The sequence below is a fragment of the Aotus nancymaae genome, unplaced genomic scaffold (assembly GCF_030222135.1).
Source record: "Aotus nancymaae isolate 86718 unplaced genomic scaffold, 86718_ANA_hifiasm-v0.15.2.pri h1tg000075l, whole genome shotgun sequence".
Classification (NCBI taxonomy): domain Eukaryota; kingdom Metazoa; phylum Chordata; class Mammalia; order Primates; family Aotidae; genus Aotus; species Aotus nancymaae.
The window spans coordinates 3,451,393-3,472,343 of NW_026988490.1; the positions used below are offsets into that span (position 1 = coordinate 3,451,393).

The 20,951-nt window shown below is 47.6% G+C and overlaps 1 protein-coding gene across 4 annotated transcripts in view; it reads right to left on the minus strand.

Moving 5' to 3' along the window:
- HERC2 (HECT and RLD domain containing E3 ubiquitin protein ligase 2) overlaps positions 1-20,951 on the minus strand; it is a 205,901-nt gene that overhangs the window by 77,941 nt on the left and 107,009 nt on the right. For all 4 annotated transcript variants that reach the window (XR_010339213.1, XM_064367822.1, XM_064367824.1 and 1 more), the window contains exons 39-50: positions 19,109-19,290; positions 18,404-18,551; positions 18,134-18,330; positions 17,797-18,027; positions 16,468-16,606; positions 15,098-15,241; positions 10,828-10,970; positions 6,306-6,573; positions 5,065-5,201; positions 4,419-4,517; positions 826-994; positions 603-728 (exon numbers count right to left, since the gene is read on the minus strand). Coding sequence is in view for 3 of the 4 variants with exons in the window: in XM_064367822.1 (XP_064223892.1) it covers positions 603-728; positions 826-994; positions 4,419-4,517; positions 5,065-5,201; positions 6,306-6,573; positions 10,828-10,970; positions 15,098-15,241; positions 16,468-16,606; positions 17,797-18,027; positions 18,134-18,330; positions 18,404-18,551; positions 19,109-19,290 (1,983 nt within the window). In the remaining variant the exon portion in view is untranslated. The remainder of the gene's footprint in view (positions 1-602; positions 729-825; positions 995-4,418; positions 4,518-5,064; positions 5,202-6,305; positions 6,574-10,827; positions 10,971-15,097; positions 15,242-16,467; positions 16,607-17,796; positions 18,028-18,133; positions 18,331-18,403; positions 18,552-19,108; positions 19,291-20,951) is intronic.

Genomic DNA, 20,951 nt, shown 5'->3' on the forward strand with positions numbered 1-20,951 from the left:
CTCAGGACCTGGCCTGTTAATGTCAATGTGAGGCCATTTCACAGAACCACTGACAGGACAAGTTTACAGAACACCAACATCAGATAACTGATGAGTCAAGGCACAACCAAAACCCCTCCTTAACCATGTATGATTAAGGTCCAATCTAATCCAAATCACCAACGACCACATATTCCCCTATCCTGGTGATATGAATGACTGCTTCCTTACCAAACATGATTTCAGCCTGGCTCCATTCTTTCTGCCTACTAGGTAAATTTATTAAGACACCCTACCTTAAAATTACCCCTGCTTCCTCGAACCCTCCCCCAAATATCCAACATAAACTTCGTTAGTCCTTGCTCACACCCTCTGATGGAGATACCCATTCCCCAAGGTATGTGTTTCCCTGCACTGCAATGAGTTAATATTAATAAATCTGACTTTTTCACTGCAGGCGAGTTCTTCTGTGGTCTTTGGTAGAAGGCACTGTCAAGCAAAAGGACACGCTATCTCTTTCTTCACACTTGTTTTCTTTTTGTGCTTGAACAAAAAGAAATACTGACTACACGTGCGTTGATAAAAAGTTAACATCAGGAATTTTATTACCCAGATATCATTACCTTTCACAACCCCCACACTCTGATGAGTCACAGATCCCCATTTGTATTTCGGTGTGGTGACAGAGCTTTTGACTCTCACTTTATCACCAATTTTGATGTGAGAAGAAGAACTTGGTGGAGGATAGCCTACAGATTTCAACAACAAACGCATTATAATCAGCCTTCATTTCCGGGAATTCTGTCTCAAAGAAAAAGCAAAAGTCTGAACAAAAAATGTGCTCACCTATAAGTTCCACATGAATATACCTAACCCAGTAGGTGCCCCCTTTCTGCTGCCAGTCACACTGCACGTTGAGGTCATGCAACCCATCTCTGTCCAGCTTGATGACTTTGCCAACGTCACCTTCGCACACTTCTTCATATGTTCGACAGCATCGAACCATCATTCCCACCTATAATTCAAATGAAATTGGACATCCAGTCCATCATGTACATGGGTGAAATGAGCCATAAGTAGCATTACTCTATTCTTAATGAAAAATTTTGGCCTGGCACAGTGGCTCAGATCTGTAATCCTACCACTCTGGGAGACCAAGGCGGGCAGATCATTTGAGCTCAGGAGTTTGAGACCAACCTGGGTAACATGGTGAAACCCCATCTCTACCAAAAATACAAAAGTTAGCCAGGCATGGTGGCACATGCCTGTGGTCCTAGCTACTCGGGAGACTGAGGTGAGAGGATTGCTTGAGCCTGGAAGGAGAGGTTACAATGAGCTGAGATCGCACCACTGCACTCCAGCCTGAGTGACAAAGTGAGACCCCATCTCAAAAAAAAAAAAAAGAATTTCATTTAGCACCCAGTGTGTTCTAAGCATTATTTAATGCTAAAAGGAACAGGGATTCTAGAAAACTGGCTGGTTTTATGTCTCAAGCAGGAAATATACAGGAAGAATCTGGATCAACTTGTGCCATAAAGCAAGGAAGCTTTCAAAGATTACTCAAAAGAATCACTCTAAAGGAATCTCTGTTCATCCAAAAAGTAGCAGTGGAGGCCAGGCGTGGTGACTCACACCTGTAATCCCAGCACTTTGGGAGGCCGAGGCAGGCAGATCATGAGGTCAAGAGATCAAGACCACCCTGGCCAACATGGTGAAACCCCGTCTCTACTAAAAAATACAAAAATTAGCTGTGCATGGTGATGCGCGCCTGTAGTCCCAGCTGCTCATGAGGCTGAGGCAGAATTGCTTGAACCCAGGAGCCAGAGGTTGCAGTGAGCCCAGATCGCGACACCGCACTCCAGCATGGCACCTGGCAACAGAGCAAGACTCTTGTCTGTCGATCGATCGATCAATAGATAGATAGATAGATAGATAGATAGATAGATAAATAAATAAATAAATAACAGTGGAAACATCAAACCCTAAAAGCCAATGAATTGGTCATCATAATAAGGAAAACAAAGCTTCCTGATCGTCTTTATACACATCAGAACACCAATGCATCATTCTGGTGAAAACTGGTACAATCTCCCTGTACTATCAAGAGTAACCAGGATTAATAACAAAGCTTTTTTTCACAGAAGAGAACTCCTGAACTCAGAAAATATGATGAAGTTAGAAAATCACTATGGTGCAGCCCCTAATGATAGGTCTCAGTGATGACACCAATGCCTACTGGAGCTATGAGATGAACAATTAATATGGAATTTCATCAAGGAAGGAGCAGACTGACAAGACCCAACCCACCCAACACTGCTTGCCTGTTGAGATGGGGCAGGAGGGAGTACGTGCCTACGAAGCTTCCTGCCTGAGATCAGCCTGGGTCCAATCACCCTCCAACCCTAACTCCTACTTCACTGGAGAAACAGGGAGACAGGAAGACATCAGCCAATACCACAAGGGGGCTACCACCAAATCCAGACTGTGAGACATTTGGAGCACACAGTTTCAGCCACAGACAGACAGCAAGACAGGAGAGGAAGGGGAAAGGAGGTTATCATGAAATGAATGTTTCTGTCCGCCCCTAAAATTCATGAAGTCCCAATTCCTAACGTGGCTGTAGTAGAAGACAGGGCCTCTAAGGAAGTAATTAGGGTAAAATGAGGTCATAAGAGTGGGGCTCTTACCCAAAAGGATTAGGGTCTTTATAAGAGGAGACACCAAGTGGGGCGCGGTGACTCATGCCTGTAATCCCAGCACTTTGGGAGGCCAAGGCGGACGGATCACCTGAGGTCAGGAGTTTGAGACCAGCCTGACCAACATAGTGAAACCCCGTCTCTACTAAAAATACAAAATTAGCCAGGCAAGGTGACACGCGCCTGTAGTCCCAGCTACTCAGGAGGCTGAGGCAGGGGAATCACCTGAACCCGGGAGGTAGAGGTTGTAGTGAGCCAAGATCATGCCATTGCCCTCCAGCCTGGCAACAGAGCAAGACTCCGTCTCAAAAAAAAAAAAAGAGGCACCCCTCTTTTTTTGCTCCCCTGCTACCTCCAGCTCCCCCCACCCCCAGCCCCATGTCCAGGAGGACACAGCGAGAAGGCAGCCACCTACAAGCCAGGAAGAGGCCCTTACCAGAAACCAGCCAGGCTGACACCTTGATCTTGGATGTCCAGCCTCCAGACCCATAAGAAATAAATGTCTGCTGTCGCTGAAGCCATCAGTCTATGGTGCTGTGTTACAGCAGCCTGAGCTAAGACAAGGGGGAGCCACTCTAGGTTGAAACACACTTCAAAGAGCCATCATCCAAAAGTAGACAAGGCATACAATCTTGGTTGTATCCAAGTTCAAAAACTAACCATAAAAGTCATTTCTGAGAAAACTGGAAAACTGGAGCAAGTGTTAGACATAAGACAATACTAAGAAATTATTACTTACTTTGTTAGGTAATGTTGGCTAACGGAAATGACTTTATGCTAAGATCCTTTATCCATAGGGATACATGCTGACATATACAGGTGAAATGAAATAATGTGGGGGATTTTCTCTAAAATATACTAAAACATTAGGACAAGAAATGATTTAAAGTAGATAAAGGCCTATATAAAACATAGATTTTTTTTTTTTTTTTTTTTTTTTTTGAGACCGAGTTTCACTCTTGTTACCCAGGCTGCAGTGCAATGGCGCGATCTCGGCTCACCGCAACGTCCGCCTCCTGGGTTCAGGCAATTCTCCTGCCTCAGCCTCCTGAGTAGCTGGGATTACAGGCACCTGCCACTATGCCCAGCTAATTTTTTGTATTTTTAGTAGAGACAGGGTTTCACCATGTTGACCAGGATGGTCTTGATCTCTTGACCTCGTGATCCACCTGCCTCGGCCTCCCAAAGTGCTGGGATTACAGGCTTGAGCCACCGTGCCCGGCCCAGATTTTTAACATTTGATGGCAATGAGAATTATGTAAGAAAAACAAGGTATGTAGGAAGTGTCACAGTGGGGCTGGCAGAAAACCGCCGCCTCTACGCCATGCCCACCATGGACAGGCCACCTGTGCTCTCCAGCTGCCCCAAGCCCGCCATCTAACCCTCTGTCCTCTAGCTACTCTGTGGCAGCCACAGCAGCCTCTGGCTGGGCGCCCGTCCTGCTGAGCCACCCTCACACCCTGCAGGCCTTGCACCCATGTCACCTTCTCACTGCAGCCCCCATCTCAGGAACGTGCCCCCACTCCCATCCCTTTACCGTAGTCTGCCCTTTCTCATTCCAGGGTACGCAGCACCTTCTAGCACATCATAAGCTCACTGGCCAGGTATGACTGTCTTCCAGAACCAGAAGACAGGCTCCCTGCGGGCAGGGGTCTTGTCCACTGAGGCGTGACATAGAGGGTGCACTCAAATATTTGCTGAATGAAAAACAGATCAAGGCTCCAGCTTAAGACAATTACTCACCTGAATATTCTCCCTCACATACACAGCATAATCATCATTACTCAAGAAATCAGCTCGTTTTTTGAAGGTCTGGCTCTCCGTCACAACAGCACCAGTAGACTGTAAGAGATAAATACATTCAAAGGAAAAAAAGGAGAAATTCGATAAATCTACTCAAAAAGAAAGAAGTCCATGAAATCTGTAATATTAAAAAGTAGAGGATGAAATTGTTTAGTTTCCCTATAAAAATCTTCATTTAAAAAAGACATACCAGTAGCACAGTAGGCAGAAATGAATCTCGAAAGCTGTAAGTATATAAAATTTCCAAGGCATTTCCAAACTAATCCTATGAACAATTTACTCACATCAGAAATCAATGTGTCAAAACATGGTATTTTAATAAAATATCTTCTAATGGCTACTGAAGATCATTAGATGTTTCAACAAGGGTCTGTTTTAAAGCTAAAAGTAATTACAGTAATTAACAATAGAGAAACCCAAGCATCTCTTCAGTAGTAAAACACATCTTTGTTCTGTGCCCAGGAATACCACAGGTTGAGTGGATAGAGTTAGTTCCTTCAAGGTACAGAGAAAGCCAAGGTGCAAGACTGTCACAGAGCTAGACAGAGGGCAGCCCACGTACGGGCAGTCACACGAAGGCACTGACCACAGGGTAGGCCGCGTCATCCATGTCCTCCATCACCTCTTCGTCAGAATACTCGTCCGACACTGTGTCTCCATCCGAGAGCTCTGTGACCTGGACGTCCGAGTGGTCTAGCAGCCACCCCACCAAGGTTTCCACACCTAAGAGAAGCACACACAGCACACCACAGGCCGCCGTGAGCCATGCAGCACACCACAGGCCGCCGTGAGCCAGAAAGCATATCACAGGCTGCCGTGAGCCAGACAGCACACCACAGGCCGCCGTGAGCCACACAGCATACCACAGGCCACCGTGAGCCCACACAGCACACCACAGGCCACCGTGAGCACACACAGCACAGCACAGGCCACCGTGAGCCCACATAGCACACCACAGGCCACCGTGAGCCACACAGCACACCACAGGCCACCGTGAGCCCACACAGCACACCACAGGCCACCGTGAGCACACACACAGCACACCACACCACAGGCCACCGTGAGACCACACAGCACACCACAGGCTGCCGTGAGCACACACACAGCACACCACAGGCCACCATGAGACCACACAGCACACCACAGGCCACCGTGAGCCCACAAACACCACACCACACCACAGGCTGCCGTAAGCACACACACACAGCACACCACAGGCCACCATGAGACCACACAGCACACCACAGGCCACCGTGAGACCACACAGCACACCACAGGCTGCCGTGAGCACACACACAGCACACCACAGGCCGCCGTGAGACCACACAGCACACCACAGGCCACCGTGAGCACACACACAGCACACCACACCACAGGCCGCCGTGAGACCACACAGCACACCACAGGCCACCATGAGCACACACACAGCACACAACACCACAGGCCACCGTGAGACCACACAGCACACCACAGGCTGCCGTGAGCACACACACAGCACACCACAGGCCACCGTGAGACCACACAGCACACCACAGGCCACCGTGAGACCACACAGCACACCACAGGCCGCCGTGAGCACACACACAGCACACCACAGGCCACTGTGAGACCACACAGCACACCACAGGCTGCCGTCAGCACACACACAGCACACCACAGGCCGCCGTGAGACCACACAGCACACCACAGGCCACCGTGAGCACACACACAGCACACCACACCACAGGCCGCCGTGAGACCACACAGCACACCACAGGCTGCCGTAAGCCCACAGCACTGAAGCAGGAACCCACATGCACACAAGCAGAGACCAGGAAAACCAAGTACCAGGCAAACCAGATGCATTCCCGGAAGCACCAGTGAGAGACTTCAGTGCAAACTCGATGTTCCTTCTGGGAAATCCCATTTCCATGAGCTGCACCACGATAGGCAGGGCAGGAACGGGCGACTGCTTGCGCCTCTTCACTCTGGCAGGCCGGATGTGCTGCACGGCGACAGGCGTGGTGGCCTCACTGGAGCTGCAGTCTTCGAATCCTGGGCTCGAAGGGTGGGTGGACTCCACAGCCAAGCACTGGCACACGGCCAAGGCAGCAGCCTGGGCAGACAAGAGGGTCCTGGGAGGTTTGGGAGTGCCCTCGGCTAGCTTACAGTCTAGGAGCACGGGGATGGTGGCCTTCCACCACAACTGCAGTATGCAAGTACAGAAAGCCCACAGGAACACGGGCATGGTGGTCTTCCACTGCAAACTGCAGTATGCAAGTTTAAAAAGCCCACATTCACATATGCATTTTTCATGAGTTCCTAAAGCATATTAGAAAATGACAAAGCAAAGTTTCACTGTTTAATGCAGAGCCAATATTTGGTTCTGAAATAACTTTCCTGTTTCAGCAAACAGAGAGCCTAGTAAATTAGCTAAGTATCAATGTCCATTAAGGAAAACTTCCTAACGGCCCTACACAGGCAGTCAGAAGGGCTCAATAGAGCAGGGAGAAAGGCATTACCCACGCCTTAACCAGGCACTGTGATGGTGGTCACAGGCACCTGTGTTTTACGCAGACCATAAATGACACAGGACTCTCATATACCATTAAATCAACCTTCAACTATTCAAGGGTTAAATAACCATGGGGAGGGTTAAATAAGGTATTAAAAAACAAGAGAAATAGAAGAGTATTAGTTAGGAAACACATTGCAATGAATCAGTGAACACCTAAACCGCCAGTCTCTGCAGCTGGAACTCCCCACCTACAGCACAAACAGCACTTCCCTGATCTATCTGCACTCTCTGGTCCTCCTCCCCAGCTGCTGTCATAGCACTGACTTGCTATTTTGTTAAACTGAGCTTGCGAGGAAGGAATCGGGAAGAAACCAAGGACACTGTAGAGTCCTCCAGTGCTCAGGAAATATCAAAGCCGAGGGGTTTACAGCGAAGTCTCGGTAACTTGGAAGTGACAGATTTCATCCTAAAAGTTTAAACTTCAGAGCCAGATTAAGCCAAAAGTACTAGTTCTGATAAAGGGCAGTCGGGGTGCACTGGACTAACCCTTGGCTGATAATAAACATAAACTCTGGATTAAATATTTTTTAAAACTGCTTGAGGGCACTAGAGAACGGCTGAAGCAATCAGCAATAAAACAAGCACAACCCCTGGCCCAGGGAAGCTGACAGGCAAGGTGCACATTTAACCACAGACAGCAGCACGTTCCCGCACTGCAGGGGCTGGGATCCGGGCCTGCCAGAGCAACCAGAATGCAAGGGAAAGGGACCCTGAAAAGAACCACAGAGAGAAATGTGCGGACAGACTAACTGCAAATCTAATGGCTGAATCTAAACTGAAGCGCCGGTGAAGAGCCTGCGCTGGGCACAAAGGACCGCTGGAAGGCTGCAGGGCTCCCCAGCTGCCTGGAGTGGGCACTAAGGGACCAGTGGAAGGCTGCAGGGCTCCCCAGCTGCCTGGGCTGGGCACAAAGGGGCCGCTGGAAGGCTGCAGGGCTCCCCAGCTGCCTGGGCTGGGCACTAAGGGACCAGTGCAAGGCTGCAGGGCTCCCCAGCTGCCTGGGCTGGGCACAAAGGGACCGCTGGAAGGCTGCAGGGCTCAAAAGCTGCCTGGGTTGGGTACTAAGGGACCGGTGCAAGGCTGCAGGGCTCCCCAGCTGCCTGGGTTGGGTACTAAGGGACCGGTGCAAGGCTGCAGGGCTCCCTAGCTATCTAGGGCCAGCACAGCAAGAGGCTCAAGCTCAACCAACTAGGGGTGGGAAGGAAAATGCTGAGGCTTCCAGTGAGACCCAGAAGAGATTCTAAATCCCCAGAATTAAGGATCCAGAACCAGGATAAGGGCAACATAAAACATCATTAGAAAACCTAGCACCAAGCCGCCTCAGGATGGAGGACTGCCAGGTACTGAACTGCCTGTGAGAAGAAAACTCCCCATTCTCCAGAGGAGGCAGAACCCAGAGCCAATACAATGTAACATCCAAAGAATCCAGAACGAAATAAACATTCTCAGATATGTTAAGAACCACCACAAATAACTGACTATAATCAAGGGAAAAAAACTGCAAAGAGCAGCAGACCAACAGGGCCAGACATTAGAATTAGCAAACAAGAAATTCAACATAACTGTCAGAAATATGTTTTAAAATGTCCAGTAAAAGATAGATTTGGCCAGGCGCAGTGGCTCACACCTGTAATCCCAGCACTTTGGGAGAGGGATGGATCACGAGGTCAGGAGTTTGAGACCAGCCTGGCCAATATGGTGAAACCCTGTCTCTACTAAAACTACAAAAATTAGCCGGGTGTGGTGGTGCACACCAGTAGTCCCAGCGACTCGGAGGCTGAGGCAGAAGAATCGCTTGAACCCTCGAGGCAGAGGTTGCAGTGAGCTGAGATCGCGCCACTGCACTCCAGCCTGGGCAAAAGAGCGAGACTCTGTCTCAAAAAAAACAAATTCAAAAAAGGATAGATTTAAGGGGTGAAGAAGGCAACTGTCAGAAGAGATCTAAAATTATAAAATGAGAGCCAAATGGAAACAAGAGATGTAAGAAATAGAAACTAAAGCATTTCTTGGATGGACGTAACAACAGATTAGGCCCAAGAAAGCAAAGGATCTTGACCTTTCAAACACATCCAGACAAACTAATCAAGTTACTAACAAGGAAGAAAAAGACTTTCTATTAAACTCGTAAAAGGAAACTCACTAACAGTGTAACAGATGTATAATAGTATTTCCAGAAAAGAACAAAAAGAGCAAGACGGGGAAATATAACAGTCAAACGTTTACAGATTTGTTAGGGGAACAAAAATCAAGCCAAAAATGCAAGCAGCTTAAGCAAATGTCAAGGACGACAGTGGGGCAGGCCGCCACGGCATACACGGGCCCGGCTTAGTAAAACTGCAGAAAGCCAAAGATAGCAGAAAATACTCGAAGCAACCAGAGAAAAAAGGCATTCCATACAGAAGAGGTAAGAACAACAGCCACTTTCCATCAGAATCCACGGAGCTCAACAGCCCTTCCCAATTCCTGAAGGACAACTCTACGTGGCCTCCGAGGCCTGCACACTCGGTACCCCCCAGCACGACTGCGGGCTTTGCACCACCCACATGCTCTCACGTTGCCCAGCATCCTCTTTTCATCTCTACCAGGGAGACTGGAAACACAACCAGGCCCTTTAAAATGAACCATTACCGGCTGGGCGTGGTGACCCACGCCTGTAATCCCAGCACTTTGGGAGGCTGAGGTGGGCGGATCACAAGGTCAGGAGATCGAGACCATCCTGGCTAACACGATGAAACCCTGTCTCTACTAAAAATACAAAAATTAGCCAGGTGTGGTGGTGCATGCCTGTAGTCTCAGCTACTTGGGAGGCTGAGGCAGAAGAATCACCTGAACCTGGGAGGCAGAGGTTACAGTGAGCAGAGATCACACCACTGCACTCTAGCCTGGCAACAGAACCAGACTCTGTTTCAAACAATAAAAAAAATTAACCTTCACCTCAGAGGTTCCCAGACCTGAGAAGAAGCTGGAGTTCAGAAGAGCTTCTGGCCATCCTCCCCACTCCCAGCCCACACCCGTTTCCTGCTCTCTCCCTTTGCACCCCCCACCATCTTTCCAGCTCATTCTAGGACTGGTGGAGCCCTCCTATCTGCCCAAGGCAGTGGCTGCCTCATCTGGACCGTTGCTCTCAGAAGGGCCCTGCTCTCTGAGGGTTTCTGTTAGGGTAATTTCTGACTACCAAACTGAGTACTGATCGTTCTATTTTTGTCTTTGATATACGATCCAGATTTTTTATGTATTATGCAGCAGAAAGATTTTGGAGCATCTCTAATCCTCCATGTTGCCAGCCGTGAAAGCTCCCATCCTCTTACACCCAGTCACATCGCCTGTCTCTTCTACGGGAACGCCCCGTAGCCCTGACCATGCTCCTCACGGCTGCCCTCACCTGCTGCACAACATGGGGAGAGTTGAGAGCCTGGGGGCGCCAAAGCACACCCAAAGAGGCTCCCGAGAGGGTGAAGCAAACAAGCAGGTGCCACAGTCCTGAGGAGCTGCTTTCAGTCATTCTACTTCCTGGAAAAAGATCCTCTCATGAAGCTGTGAGCATTTCACCCAGGCTGCATCTAGTTAGTATTTGTTAACCATTTACACAAATCCAAAATAAGGTTAAACTTCAACTCTCTCATTCTTTAACTAGTATGCACAAACATGGTTAGACCCTAATGAATCACTAGAATTATCTGAATACTATCATTTAAAATTCAGAACAGATCATTAAGAAAATATATGCCTAGAAAAAAATGGTTCGCAATTTAGTACTCTGGATTAAAAATGGTCAAGGCTGCACAGCTGTACCTCAAGTTCCTGTTTATCAAATATGGCCTTCACGGGAGACGGCTGGGTGGCCGAGGCCAGCAGCTGCTGCAAGAGGATCATGGGGGGCTGCGGCCCTTCAGGAGACACATCCCCAAGGTCAGGTGATGCCACTGCTCCGTCATCTGAATTCAAAAACAAAGTATGTATAAGATTCTATTTTCAGCTGCAAACGCCTCTTTACTATTAAAGAGAATACACTGAGCATGATAAATCAGTTATGACTTCTCCCCCATTCAGTAACAGAAAATCAAAATCTTCGAGGTTCAGACATCAAACAAAAACTGGACGCTAGGCCAGGCGCAGTGGCTCCCAAAATCCCAGCACTTTGGGAGGCTGAGGCGGGTGGATCACGAGGTCAGGAGATCAAGACAATCCTGGCCAAGATGGTGAAACCTCATCTCTACTAAAAATACAAAAATTAGCTGGATGTGGTGGCATGTGCCTGTAGTCCCAGCTACTTGGGAAGCTGAGGCAGGAAAATCGCTTGAACCAGGAAGGCAGAGGTTGCAATAGGCCAAGATTGCGTCATTGCGCTCCAGCCTGGTGACAGAGCGAGACTCCATCTCAAAAGAGAAAAAAAAAGCTAGACTCTAAACCACTTTCACTTCCTGCTTTTGATCTCTGTCCTTCATTACTGCAGCCGTCTCTTAGAGCCAGCAAATGCTCCTTCCCAGATTTCTGTACTTGGTCTGATTCTTTCTTTTTCGAGATGGAGTCTCACTCTGTTGCCCAGGCTAGAGTTCAATGGCACAATCTCAGCTCACTGCAACCTCTGCCTCCCAGGCTCAATCAATTCTCCAGCTTCAGCCTTCCCAGTAGCTGGGACCATAGGCACATCCCAACACGCCTGCTAATTTTTGTATTGTTAGTACAGACAGGGTTACACCATGTTGGCCAAGCTGGTCTCGAACTCCTGACTTCAGCTGATCCACCCAGCTTGGCCTCCCAAAGCTGTGGAATTACAGGTATGAGCCACTATGCCTGGCCTACACACTTTCTTTCTTGTTCACTCACAGCTCCAGTAACCCTCAACACAGACACATCCCATATGCATATTTCTAGTTGTAGGTTTTCTAGCTAGGCCTTGTTCAGATCATTAAGTGACCCCAATTCCAAATGTGTCATGTCCTCAGGGTGATGGCTTTTCGTCTGTTATGAGTAGCTTTAGGTGCAGCTTTTAGGACGCTGTGTGACACAGCCCCAGGGAGATCCACTGCCCTGAAGCCACTTCACACAATCCAGGTGCTCAGCCAGGTACTCACAGCATTTGCACGTGCTGGTTTTGTTTGGTGAAAATTTCAACTAGCTAGACCAGGTGCTGGAAATCTTTCTCTTAAAGGTCCAGATGGTAAATAGGCTGATGGGCTGTACAGTTTCTGTCCCAACTACTCAGCTCTGACACTGTAGAGCAAAAGCAGCTGGAAATGAGGTGTGAACAAGTGTTGTGCCTGTGTTCCCTTAAAAATTTACAAAAACAGGAGCATGGCAGTTTTGTCAATCTAGCCCTGTCTGGAGTCCCTGCTCTACCCTCCTGATTCAGGTCTGCTGTAACTGCTCATTGGGCTGAGCGGAGAACAGAACAGCCAATCCAATTCCCAGGCTCCAATCTCCCAATCTCTACAACTGGGAAATCTTTGTGTTCACTACAACCTCCACTATATGATTGAATCTATACTTTCCATCAATTTCTCTCATCCTCAGCAGGTTTAAAATTAATTTCATAACATCCTCTCCCCTTACTTTTTCCTTTTTTTCAGCTTTTCTCTGTTCAGTGTATTACTCTCCCCCTAAGATTAGGAAACAAACCCACACACTCCACATCCTACTGGACTTGCTTATTTTTTTCAAATGCACTACTCAGTATTCTCCCCTCATCTCAAGCTTGAAACATCAGCCACATTCCATTTTTTGCTGGATTCCCACATAGCTATTATCTACAAGACTATACCATCACAGTGGACAGCACCTTCCTTCCACCAAAACCTTCTTTCCCTTTTCATGCCTTCCCCCTCCTCACTTGACACAGGAGCAATTCTCCATCTCTGTCATCTCCGGTGTCAGATACTCCTGTACCTTACTAGCAGGTGCATCACCCGAAGGTCAATGCTACCATGTGGCCCTGCCACAGCTTTCCAAGTGGGCCTCAAGTTTCACCCTGGTCTCCAAGGTACTCTGCAGCAGGACATCAACCACCCATCTAGCTTCAGCCCCATTGCGCGTCGATAAACCCCGAACTCCAAGCAAAGCAGAGCTGCTCAACATGCTCCCAAAGACTCACTACTTTCACCCCTGCTCTTCCTGGCTCCACCACCAGCAGAGTCCTTGTCTGCTGGCATCTGTCTGCCACAGCCTTCAAAGGCCGCCTGTCCAGCTCTCAGCTGCCACTGGCTCCAGATGCCTATGGAACCACTCACGCACCTCACCGCCCCCTGGCCCCAGAGGATGGACAGAGCCACTGCGTTCATTTCCTCACCTCATCCGAACCCTAGAGAGCATTGATCATAGACAAGAACTTCCCCACAAAAGACTTAGCATAATGTCTTTCAAGAGCAGGTGATGGAAAAATATTTGCTTTTTTCTATTAAAAGTGACACAAGCTCATTCCAGAAAACTAAATATAGAGAAATACAAAGAAAATTAGGCCGGGCGTGGTGGCTCACGCCTGTAATCCTAGCACTTTGGGAGGCCGAGGTGGGTGGATCACCTGAGGTCAGGAGTTCAAAACCAGCCTGGCCATCATGGTGAAACCCCATCTTAAAAAAAAAAAAAAGAAAGAAAGAAAATTAAAACAGCCAAAATTCCATCAAAGATTACTGTGTCAATATTGCGCTACACAGATGAATCTATGGCTTATCTATAAACGGATATGTGTAGCAATGTGCTTTTCTGTTCACTTATGTACCACTTTCACGTTTTCATGGCAATAAACATATATAGTTGGCCCTCAGTATCCATGGGTTCTGCATCCAAAGAGCCAACAAACCACAGACCAAAAATACTCAGAATAAACAAACAGAACAAATCATAAAATACAAATAAAAAGTACATGATAACAACTATTTACACGTGATTTATATTTTTAAAGTATTTGGGAGGATATGCATACACTACACCATTTTATAGAAGGGCCTTGAGCATTAGTGAATTCTGGTATAATTGGAGGTCTTGGAACCCATCCCCATGGATACTGAGTGAAGACTACTATATGTATGCACCATCATTTTGAATGACACCGTATTACACTGTATGGACACATAAGAATGGGTATTTTGGTGTCTACAGTTTTTCAACACAAAAACAATACCAAAAAGGAAGTCATAACAACATTGTTGAATGCATTTTTTTTTTTTGGAGATGGAGTTTCACTCTGTCCCCCAGGCTGGAGTGCAGTGGCGCAATCTCGGTTCACTGCAACCTCTGCCTCCTGGATTCAAGCAATTCTCCTGCCTCAGGCTCCCAGGTAGCTGGGATTACAGGCGGCCACCACTCTATACCCAGCTAATTTTTGCATGTTTAGTAGAGAAGGGGTTTCACCATGTTGGCCAGGCTGGTCTTGAACTCCTGACCACAGGTGATCCACACACCTCAGCCTCCCAAAGTGCTGGGATCATAGGTGTGAGCCACCACGCCCGGCCAGTGAATACATTATCTTTACATGCCTTTTCGTGTGATACACAGAATGACTCGCTGGGTCGAAGTATATGAATACATACATACATCTATGCATTTCAAAGTCCGACTCATTTCCTCAAGCGCCCATTTGATGGCTACACCAACTTAAATTCCCAGCAGCGTGTTCATGGAGCGCTGCTGTGCGTGCATTTGAAGAACCAGCTTAGGGTCTTCTTATTACAATACAGGTTCTATTGCTTTGGTCTGGGTGCAGCCTGGGAGTCTGCATTTCTAACACATGCCTGTGTGCCATCAACGTTGCTGACCCACGCGCCACACTTTAAATGGGAGGCATGAAAATACCTTTCTCCCTCCCCACCCACCAGAGGCCCTCAGTCTTGTTTGTCTTGTAAGATGATGATGATTTTATCCACAGTCGGTGGTTGCTGGGCAGGCCACATGTCTTTCTCGCACACATTTAAGCCATTTATGTCCATTTTTATGAACTGACTGTTCACATCCTTTGTCTATTCTCTACTGCCTTTCCTATAAAGCTTTAAGAACTTTGTATGCCTTCTCAGCTTTCTTATCTGCGAAAAAAAAAAAAAAAAACCATAAAATCCTTGTTAAAAGATACCTGCGTGAACAGTTCCAGTCTCCTGGACAGCCGGCTGGGACAGGATCTGCCGCAGTTTGTCCTGGTGGGAGAGCAGTGCCCGACCTGCTTTCAGGATGTACAGCTTCAACTGCTGGCACCGCAGCAGGTCCAGGTCCACTTGTCCTACGGAAGGAAAGACTCGGTGAGAATAGTGATGAGTAACACTCTGCCCTTTGGGAATCTGTCGACCACACACACTGTCAATGACAAAGGGCTCGCCTTTCCCAGTGTTATACTTGGTGCTTCTGGGTAAGCACCTTCTGCCTCCTGGGTCTTCCTCCCTGCTCTCCAGGCACCTAAACTGATGGGACGCGGGAGTCAATGCTTTAACACAGTTAGAACTGTGTTAGCTATTATTAACATGATCAAATGTTCCCCAAGTTGCTAAAGTTTCAGCCACCTTCACACTTTTTCTAAGAGTACTCTCAGAATCTGTCAGCTACACTAGCTTTTTAACTGAGGAACATAGCAGCGATGCCCGAGTCTTATCCGATGGCAGAGGCCTCAGAAGGAGCACAGACAGCATGGGGTTGGAGGGAAGGAGGGCTGCAGGTGCTGCTAGGGCACTGGCTTGACTAACAGGTTTATTCACCACGACGGGAAGCGGCAGCTACCAGAGAAAGCCAGCTGAATTTCAGAAATGCTGTGATTTACATGCACTGCACCTCCAAGCAGAGACATGAATGGGAGATCCAGAGTTGAAGGTGCTTACATCATAAATGCTGAAGCAGCAATCATAGGTCTGTGGGAGCAAGAGGGGAGAAAACTCAAGAAAAGAGGGCAGAATAAGACATGTTATGGGTGAAGCCACGAGGATTTCCAAGACATGAAGAACAAGCAGAGAGAAGACCTCCCTAGGAACACCAAAAGAAACTCAGGAGAGCTCCATTTTAGACCCAAAGGAAGGCAGAGCTAAGCAGGGTTACAGTCTCAGCCACCCTGAAGGTCACAGTCAGGCCAAGTGGCTTCCAGGACAGAGGCCCCTGGATCAGGCAGCGAACAAGCCGGGAGCCATGCTCTAACAGGGCGACTGGGCCACAGGGCGCTGGGATGGTGAGGAGCAGGGAAGAGGAGAATACAGACTTCTCTTCAGGGATAAAGGGTCATACTGAGGAGAGGGTGTGAGCCATGAGGTTCTTAAGTGTGGCTCGGAACATGGCGATGAAGGCTGACTTGAAAACTCATTACCCCGAAAACAGAGTTACACTCCCAACCACAACTCAACAAACGATGAACCCACGTGAACCCCAGGACATCAGCAGGCCCGTGAACTCACTCATAAAAGAACACAGCACAAACAACACTAGTTTAAGACGGCAGCTGCTTCACAAGAAGCACCAAATACTGACCTGCAAAGGCCTGTTTAGTCGATTTCTTTATTTTGTGCTTTTCTAACTTGCTTCCAGCGAGGTTCACCAACTGAGCCCAGACAGACAGCATGGGCTCTGTGAAAGGCAGGTTGTTCACATTAAAGGCCATGGCAGGGAGCTGGAGAGAACACAGAAGCTGTCAGTGTGCAGCCTATATGAATAACAAATGAAATGCTCTCAAAGTCATCAAAACCACGGGCTTCCTCCTGAAATGCCACACATACCCATAGACCTTTTTATAGCTGAGAATAACTGTTTTAAATGACATTAAAAGCAACATGCAGACTGATACATTACATATCATCTATATTAATTTTTCTTTACAAACCTGTCAACAATAATTACATCATTGTTGTGGTTATTATCTTCTCAGGTATTTTCTATATATTTCAAGTTTTCCACAACACGTATATATTCCTATAATAAAAAATATATTTCCTTCATAGAAAATATAGTCAGGCCGTACACAGTGGCTCACATCTGTAATCCCAACACTTTGGGAGGCCAAGGTGGGCGGATCACCCGAGGTCAGGAGTTCGAGACCAGCCCGGCCAACATAGTGAAATCTCGTCTCTACTAAAAACACAAAATTAGCCAGGCATGGTGGCACATGCTGTAATCCTAGCTACTTGGGAGGCTGAGGCAGGAGAATCGCTTGAACCCGGGAGGTAAAGGTTGCAATAAGCCGACAAGATTGTGCCATTGCACTCCAGCCTGGGTAACAAGAGCAAAACTCTTATTCCAAAAAAAAAAAAAAAGAAAAGAAAAGAAAAGAAAATATAGTAAGACTGCACTTGGGCTACATCAAAATAATGGAAATCACTCCTCTCCCCTGTGCATCCCTGATTCTTAGCTGTGCATGAATGAATGACAGTAGCTGCTACATTAAGTCATGTCACTCAAAACAACTAAGCATTTTCTACATGAAGAAAGGTGTTTTTTTTTTTAAGGAATCATGTTTAAGTTTTTTTAAAACCTGAGTTGTTCAATAAAAAATAAACTTCATAAATTTACATTTTAAAATAATTAGAACCACCTCATAGATGCACAGTACCTTCTAGGCTGCTAAAGCCCTCTTCATGGCTCTGAGACTAAAAGACACACGAACCCCGTGAGCAAGGCCCTGCTTACCACAGAAGCCCAAGCTCAGGGGAGGGAAGAGGTGATTTTCCTTCCAGGGTCAGGTAGCTTCCTGGAAGGCAGACCTCAAGTACCAGAATCAAGTTCTTTCAAGTGCTAATGTTGAAGCTGGCTTCTAGGGTAAAGCCGAATCCCTTTCACACAGTAACTAAGTACAAGTTCACCCACCGGTTTCAGCTGATTCAACGGGCAAACGCGGCACATCCGCATGTCGGAGAACTGCACGGTGATTCTGCCCTTCGGGGTGATGCGAGTCACGGTGCCCTCTCCAAACTCATCGTGCATGACTTGGCCGCCCAGGCGCAGGCGACCATCGATGCCCCCGATCACAGCCAGGACCGCCATGAGGCCCCCCACTTCAGGGTTCTCGGAGTTGGGGAAGTAGTCCTCTAACTGGGCCTAGTGCAGACGGCAAACAGTGAGCTCGACCAGGGACACTCATGGAGCTGCCCAGTCCCTACAGGTTTACCGTTCAACCAAATTAATCCTGAGAACACAAACCCACCCCTTCAGACGGCCTTCCCGCGAAGCTGTGGGTGATAGAGCGGAGCTGGGAGTTGATGTACTTGTTGATGAGCCCATTCCACTGCGTCAGGGAGTGCAGCACGCGCAGCAGTGCCACCACCTCCTCCGCCAGTGTGCTGCTGTGGGTGGCGGTCAGCGAGGCCTGTGGGCGTGCCCTGCGCCGCCTCAGTGTGGACTCTGAAGAGGAAACATGGGAGAAGCTGCTGCCCTGCTCTTCCCCAGGGCACAGGGAAGGGAGACGGTTACCCACCTCTGAGCAGTGGCACGTCAGAGGAGCAGGTAGTGAGCAAGCTCCCCAAGAAGCTGAACAGCTTCTCCACAAGGCACTTCATGTCCCTTGCCCTTTCGGTCTTGTCCCACGATGGAAGGACTGCTTGCAATAAATGTACAGCTAAGATCTGAAAAAGACAATTTAAAATGGCAAGCATTAAAAAAGTCTGATTAAGAAATTACAGATTGCTATTTTCTCTTTATTTTCTGTTCTCATAATGCAATGTGAAAATTGAAATGTGAAAGTCAATGTGAAAATTTCTCATAATCATGTGAAAATTTTGAGATTCATTATTTTACAGCCAGGTAATTACACTCAAGTTGATGAGTGACTAGGATTGTCAGGGACTTTAGAAAAAAGCGACATGAGAGATGCATGTGTTTCTTTAATTAAAAAAGAATTATTTTTAGTTTCATTCTTCTTAGAACAATTACACTACGAATCCTGTGAAGCAGATGAGAGAGTAGCTGAAGGATTTACCACTTAAGAGAAGAGCAAGCAAACTAAAGTTTAACAACTTACCGACTGTCAAAGACCTCTGCCCCTGGTCCCCAGAAAACCTACCTTGTCACTTCTAGACCTGTTCTGCACTCATTACTGAATAAAGGCCCCGACTTTGAGGCCAGGGAACTTCAGTGTGTGATGCCTCTCTCAGAGAACTGGTTTTGCCTGGCAGCACAGTACCTGCCTCTGCAGTGAGGCGGCAGTGAAGGGTGCGTGCCCTTCCACGACCTTCATGAGCAGCGTGATCCACTGTGGGGAGCTGAGGGCGCCGCACACCTGCTGCGTGAGCGCAATGCTCCGCACAAACCCCAGTGTGCACCAGCTGCGGTGCTGTTCCCGGCACACCAGCCTGTTCGGAGAAGCTGCGGGAGGAAAACAGACGCTCTTGGTAACAAGTCCCTAAAGATAAATCATGAGTGCAAACCTTATTTTTTTAATCAACTTATTATTTTCTTTTTTTTTTTTTTGAAACGGAGTCTCACCCAGTTGCCCAGGCTGGAGTGCAGTGATGCAATCTCAGCTCACTGCAACCTTTGCCTCCTGGGTTCAAGCAACTCTCCAGCCTCAGCCTCCCAAGTAGCTGGGATTACGGGCGCCCACCACCACGCCCAGATAATTTTTGTATTTTTAGTAGAGACAGGGTTTCACTATCTTGGCCAGGTTGGTCTCAAACTCCTGACCTCATGATCCTCCCACCTCAGTCTCCCAAAGTGCTGGGATTACAGGCATGAGCCACTGTGCCTGGCCTATTATTTTATTTTCTACAATAAGCTCCTTTACAAATATGTTGCACTTTGTGAATTAATTCAAACTAATTCAAAGTGAGGAGTGGAAGAAGGCTTTTAAGTTAGTTTAAGAAACATTTCACAGAATTTTTCTTTTTTTAGTGACGGGGTCTCACTATATTGCCCAGGTTGGTCTAAAACTCCTGGGCTCAAGTGATCCTCTTGCCTCAGGTTCCCAAGTAGCTGGGACTAGGCATTTCTAAAACCTTCTAACTCCGTACTAAAACTAGTTAAGGAATTTTACCTATGTATTGTTTCTAGGCAACAGGAAAATTATCTGTAATCCAAATAGCAGTAATTTGCAACAGTACATCTATTATATTTTTTTAAATCTCCTGTTTTAAATACCTCCATGATCTTGCTTACATTTAATCTGCACCGTAAGTTTCCAATCCAAGTTTAATACATCTGTATTAACAAAATGGGAAGTTTTCACTAGGTTTACAACATTGGATTCTGACACAAGTGGGTCCACCTCTGCTCTGCCTGGCTCCAGGCCTCCATTACTCCCTAAGTGGAGGCTGAGGCTCAGAGGCTGAGCCCACCTGAGGAACCCCTCCCACAGCCCCACAGGATCTGCTCTCGCCTCCCACCTCCCCCACCCTGCCCTCAGCCACCCAAGCTTACGAGGACACCCACCTTCCTTCAGCACACTCACGTGCACTCACGCACTCACACCGTCATATGCATCCTCACACCCACAGCAAGTTACTCAGACACACTCATGGGCACTCACACACCTACCCTCACTCTCTCAGGTGCACTCACAACACTGTCGCAATCACTAACACACACACAATCCCAGTCACTCATATGCACACACAACCTAAGATGCAAACTGATGCACAGTCATACTCTCATATACATTTTTACCCCTCCCAATGCATCTCAAAACTCACATATGCACTCACACTCCTAAACACACTGGTCACAACTGATGACTCATCCACTCACACCTGTCCCCACACTCACAGCCACTTTCTCTTTACACTCATGCCTGTACTGTTGTTACAACCTTCCTCTCACTGACACAAGCAAAATGCTCACATTCACTCACAGGCACTCACAGTAACACGTCATGTGTGCTCACACTGACAAGGCACGCATACATGTTTACACAAATGCTCACACTCGTGCACACTTCCTCACACTCACCAAGCCTGACTTACACTTCGTCTCTCATTCACACACTCAGTAATCCCGACACACACGCTCATGCCTCCCTCTTGCTCACCCTC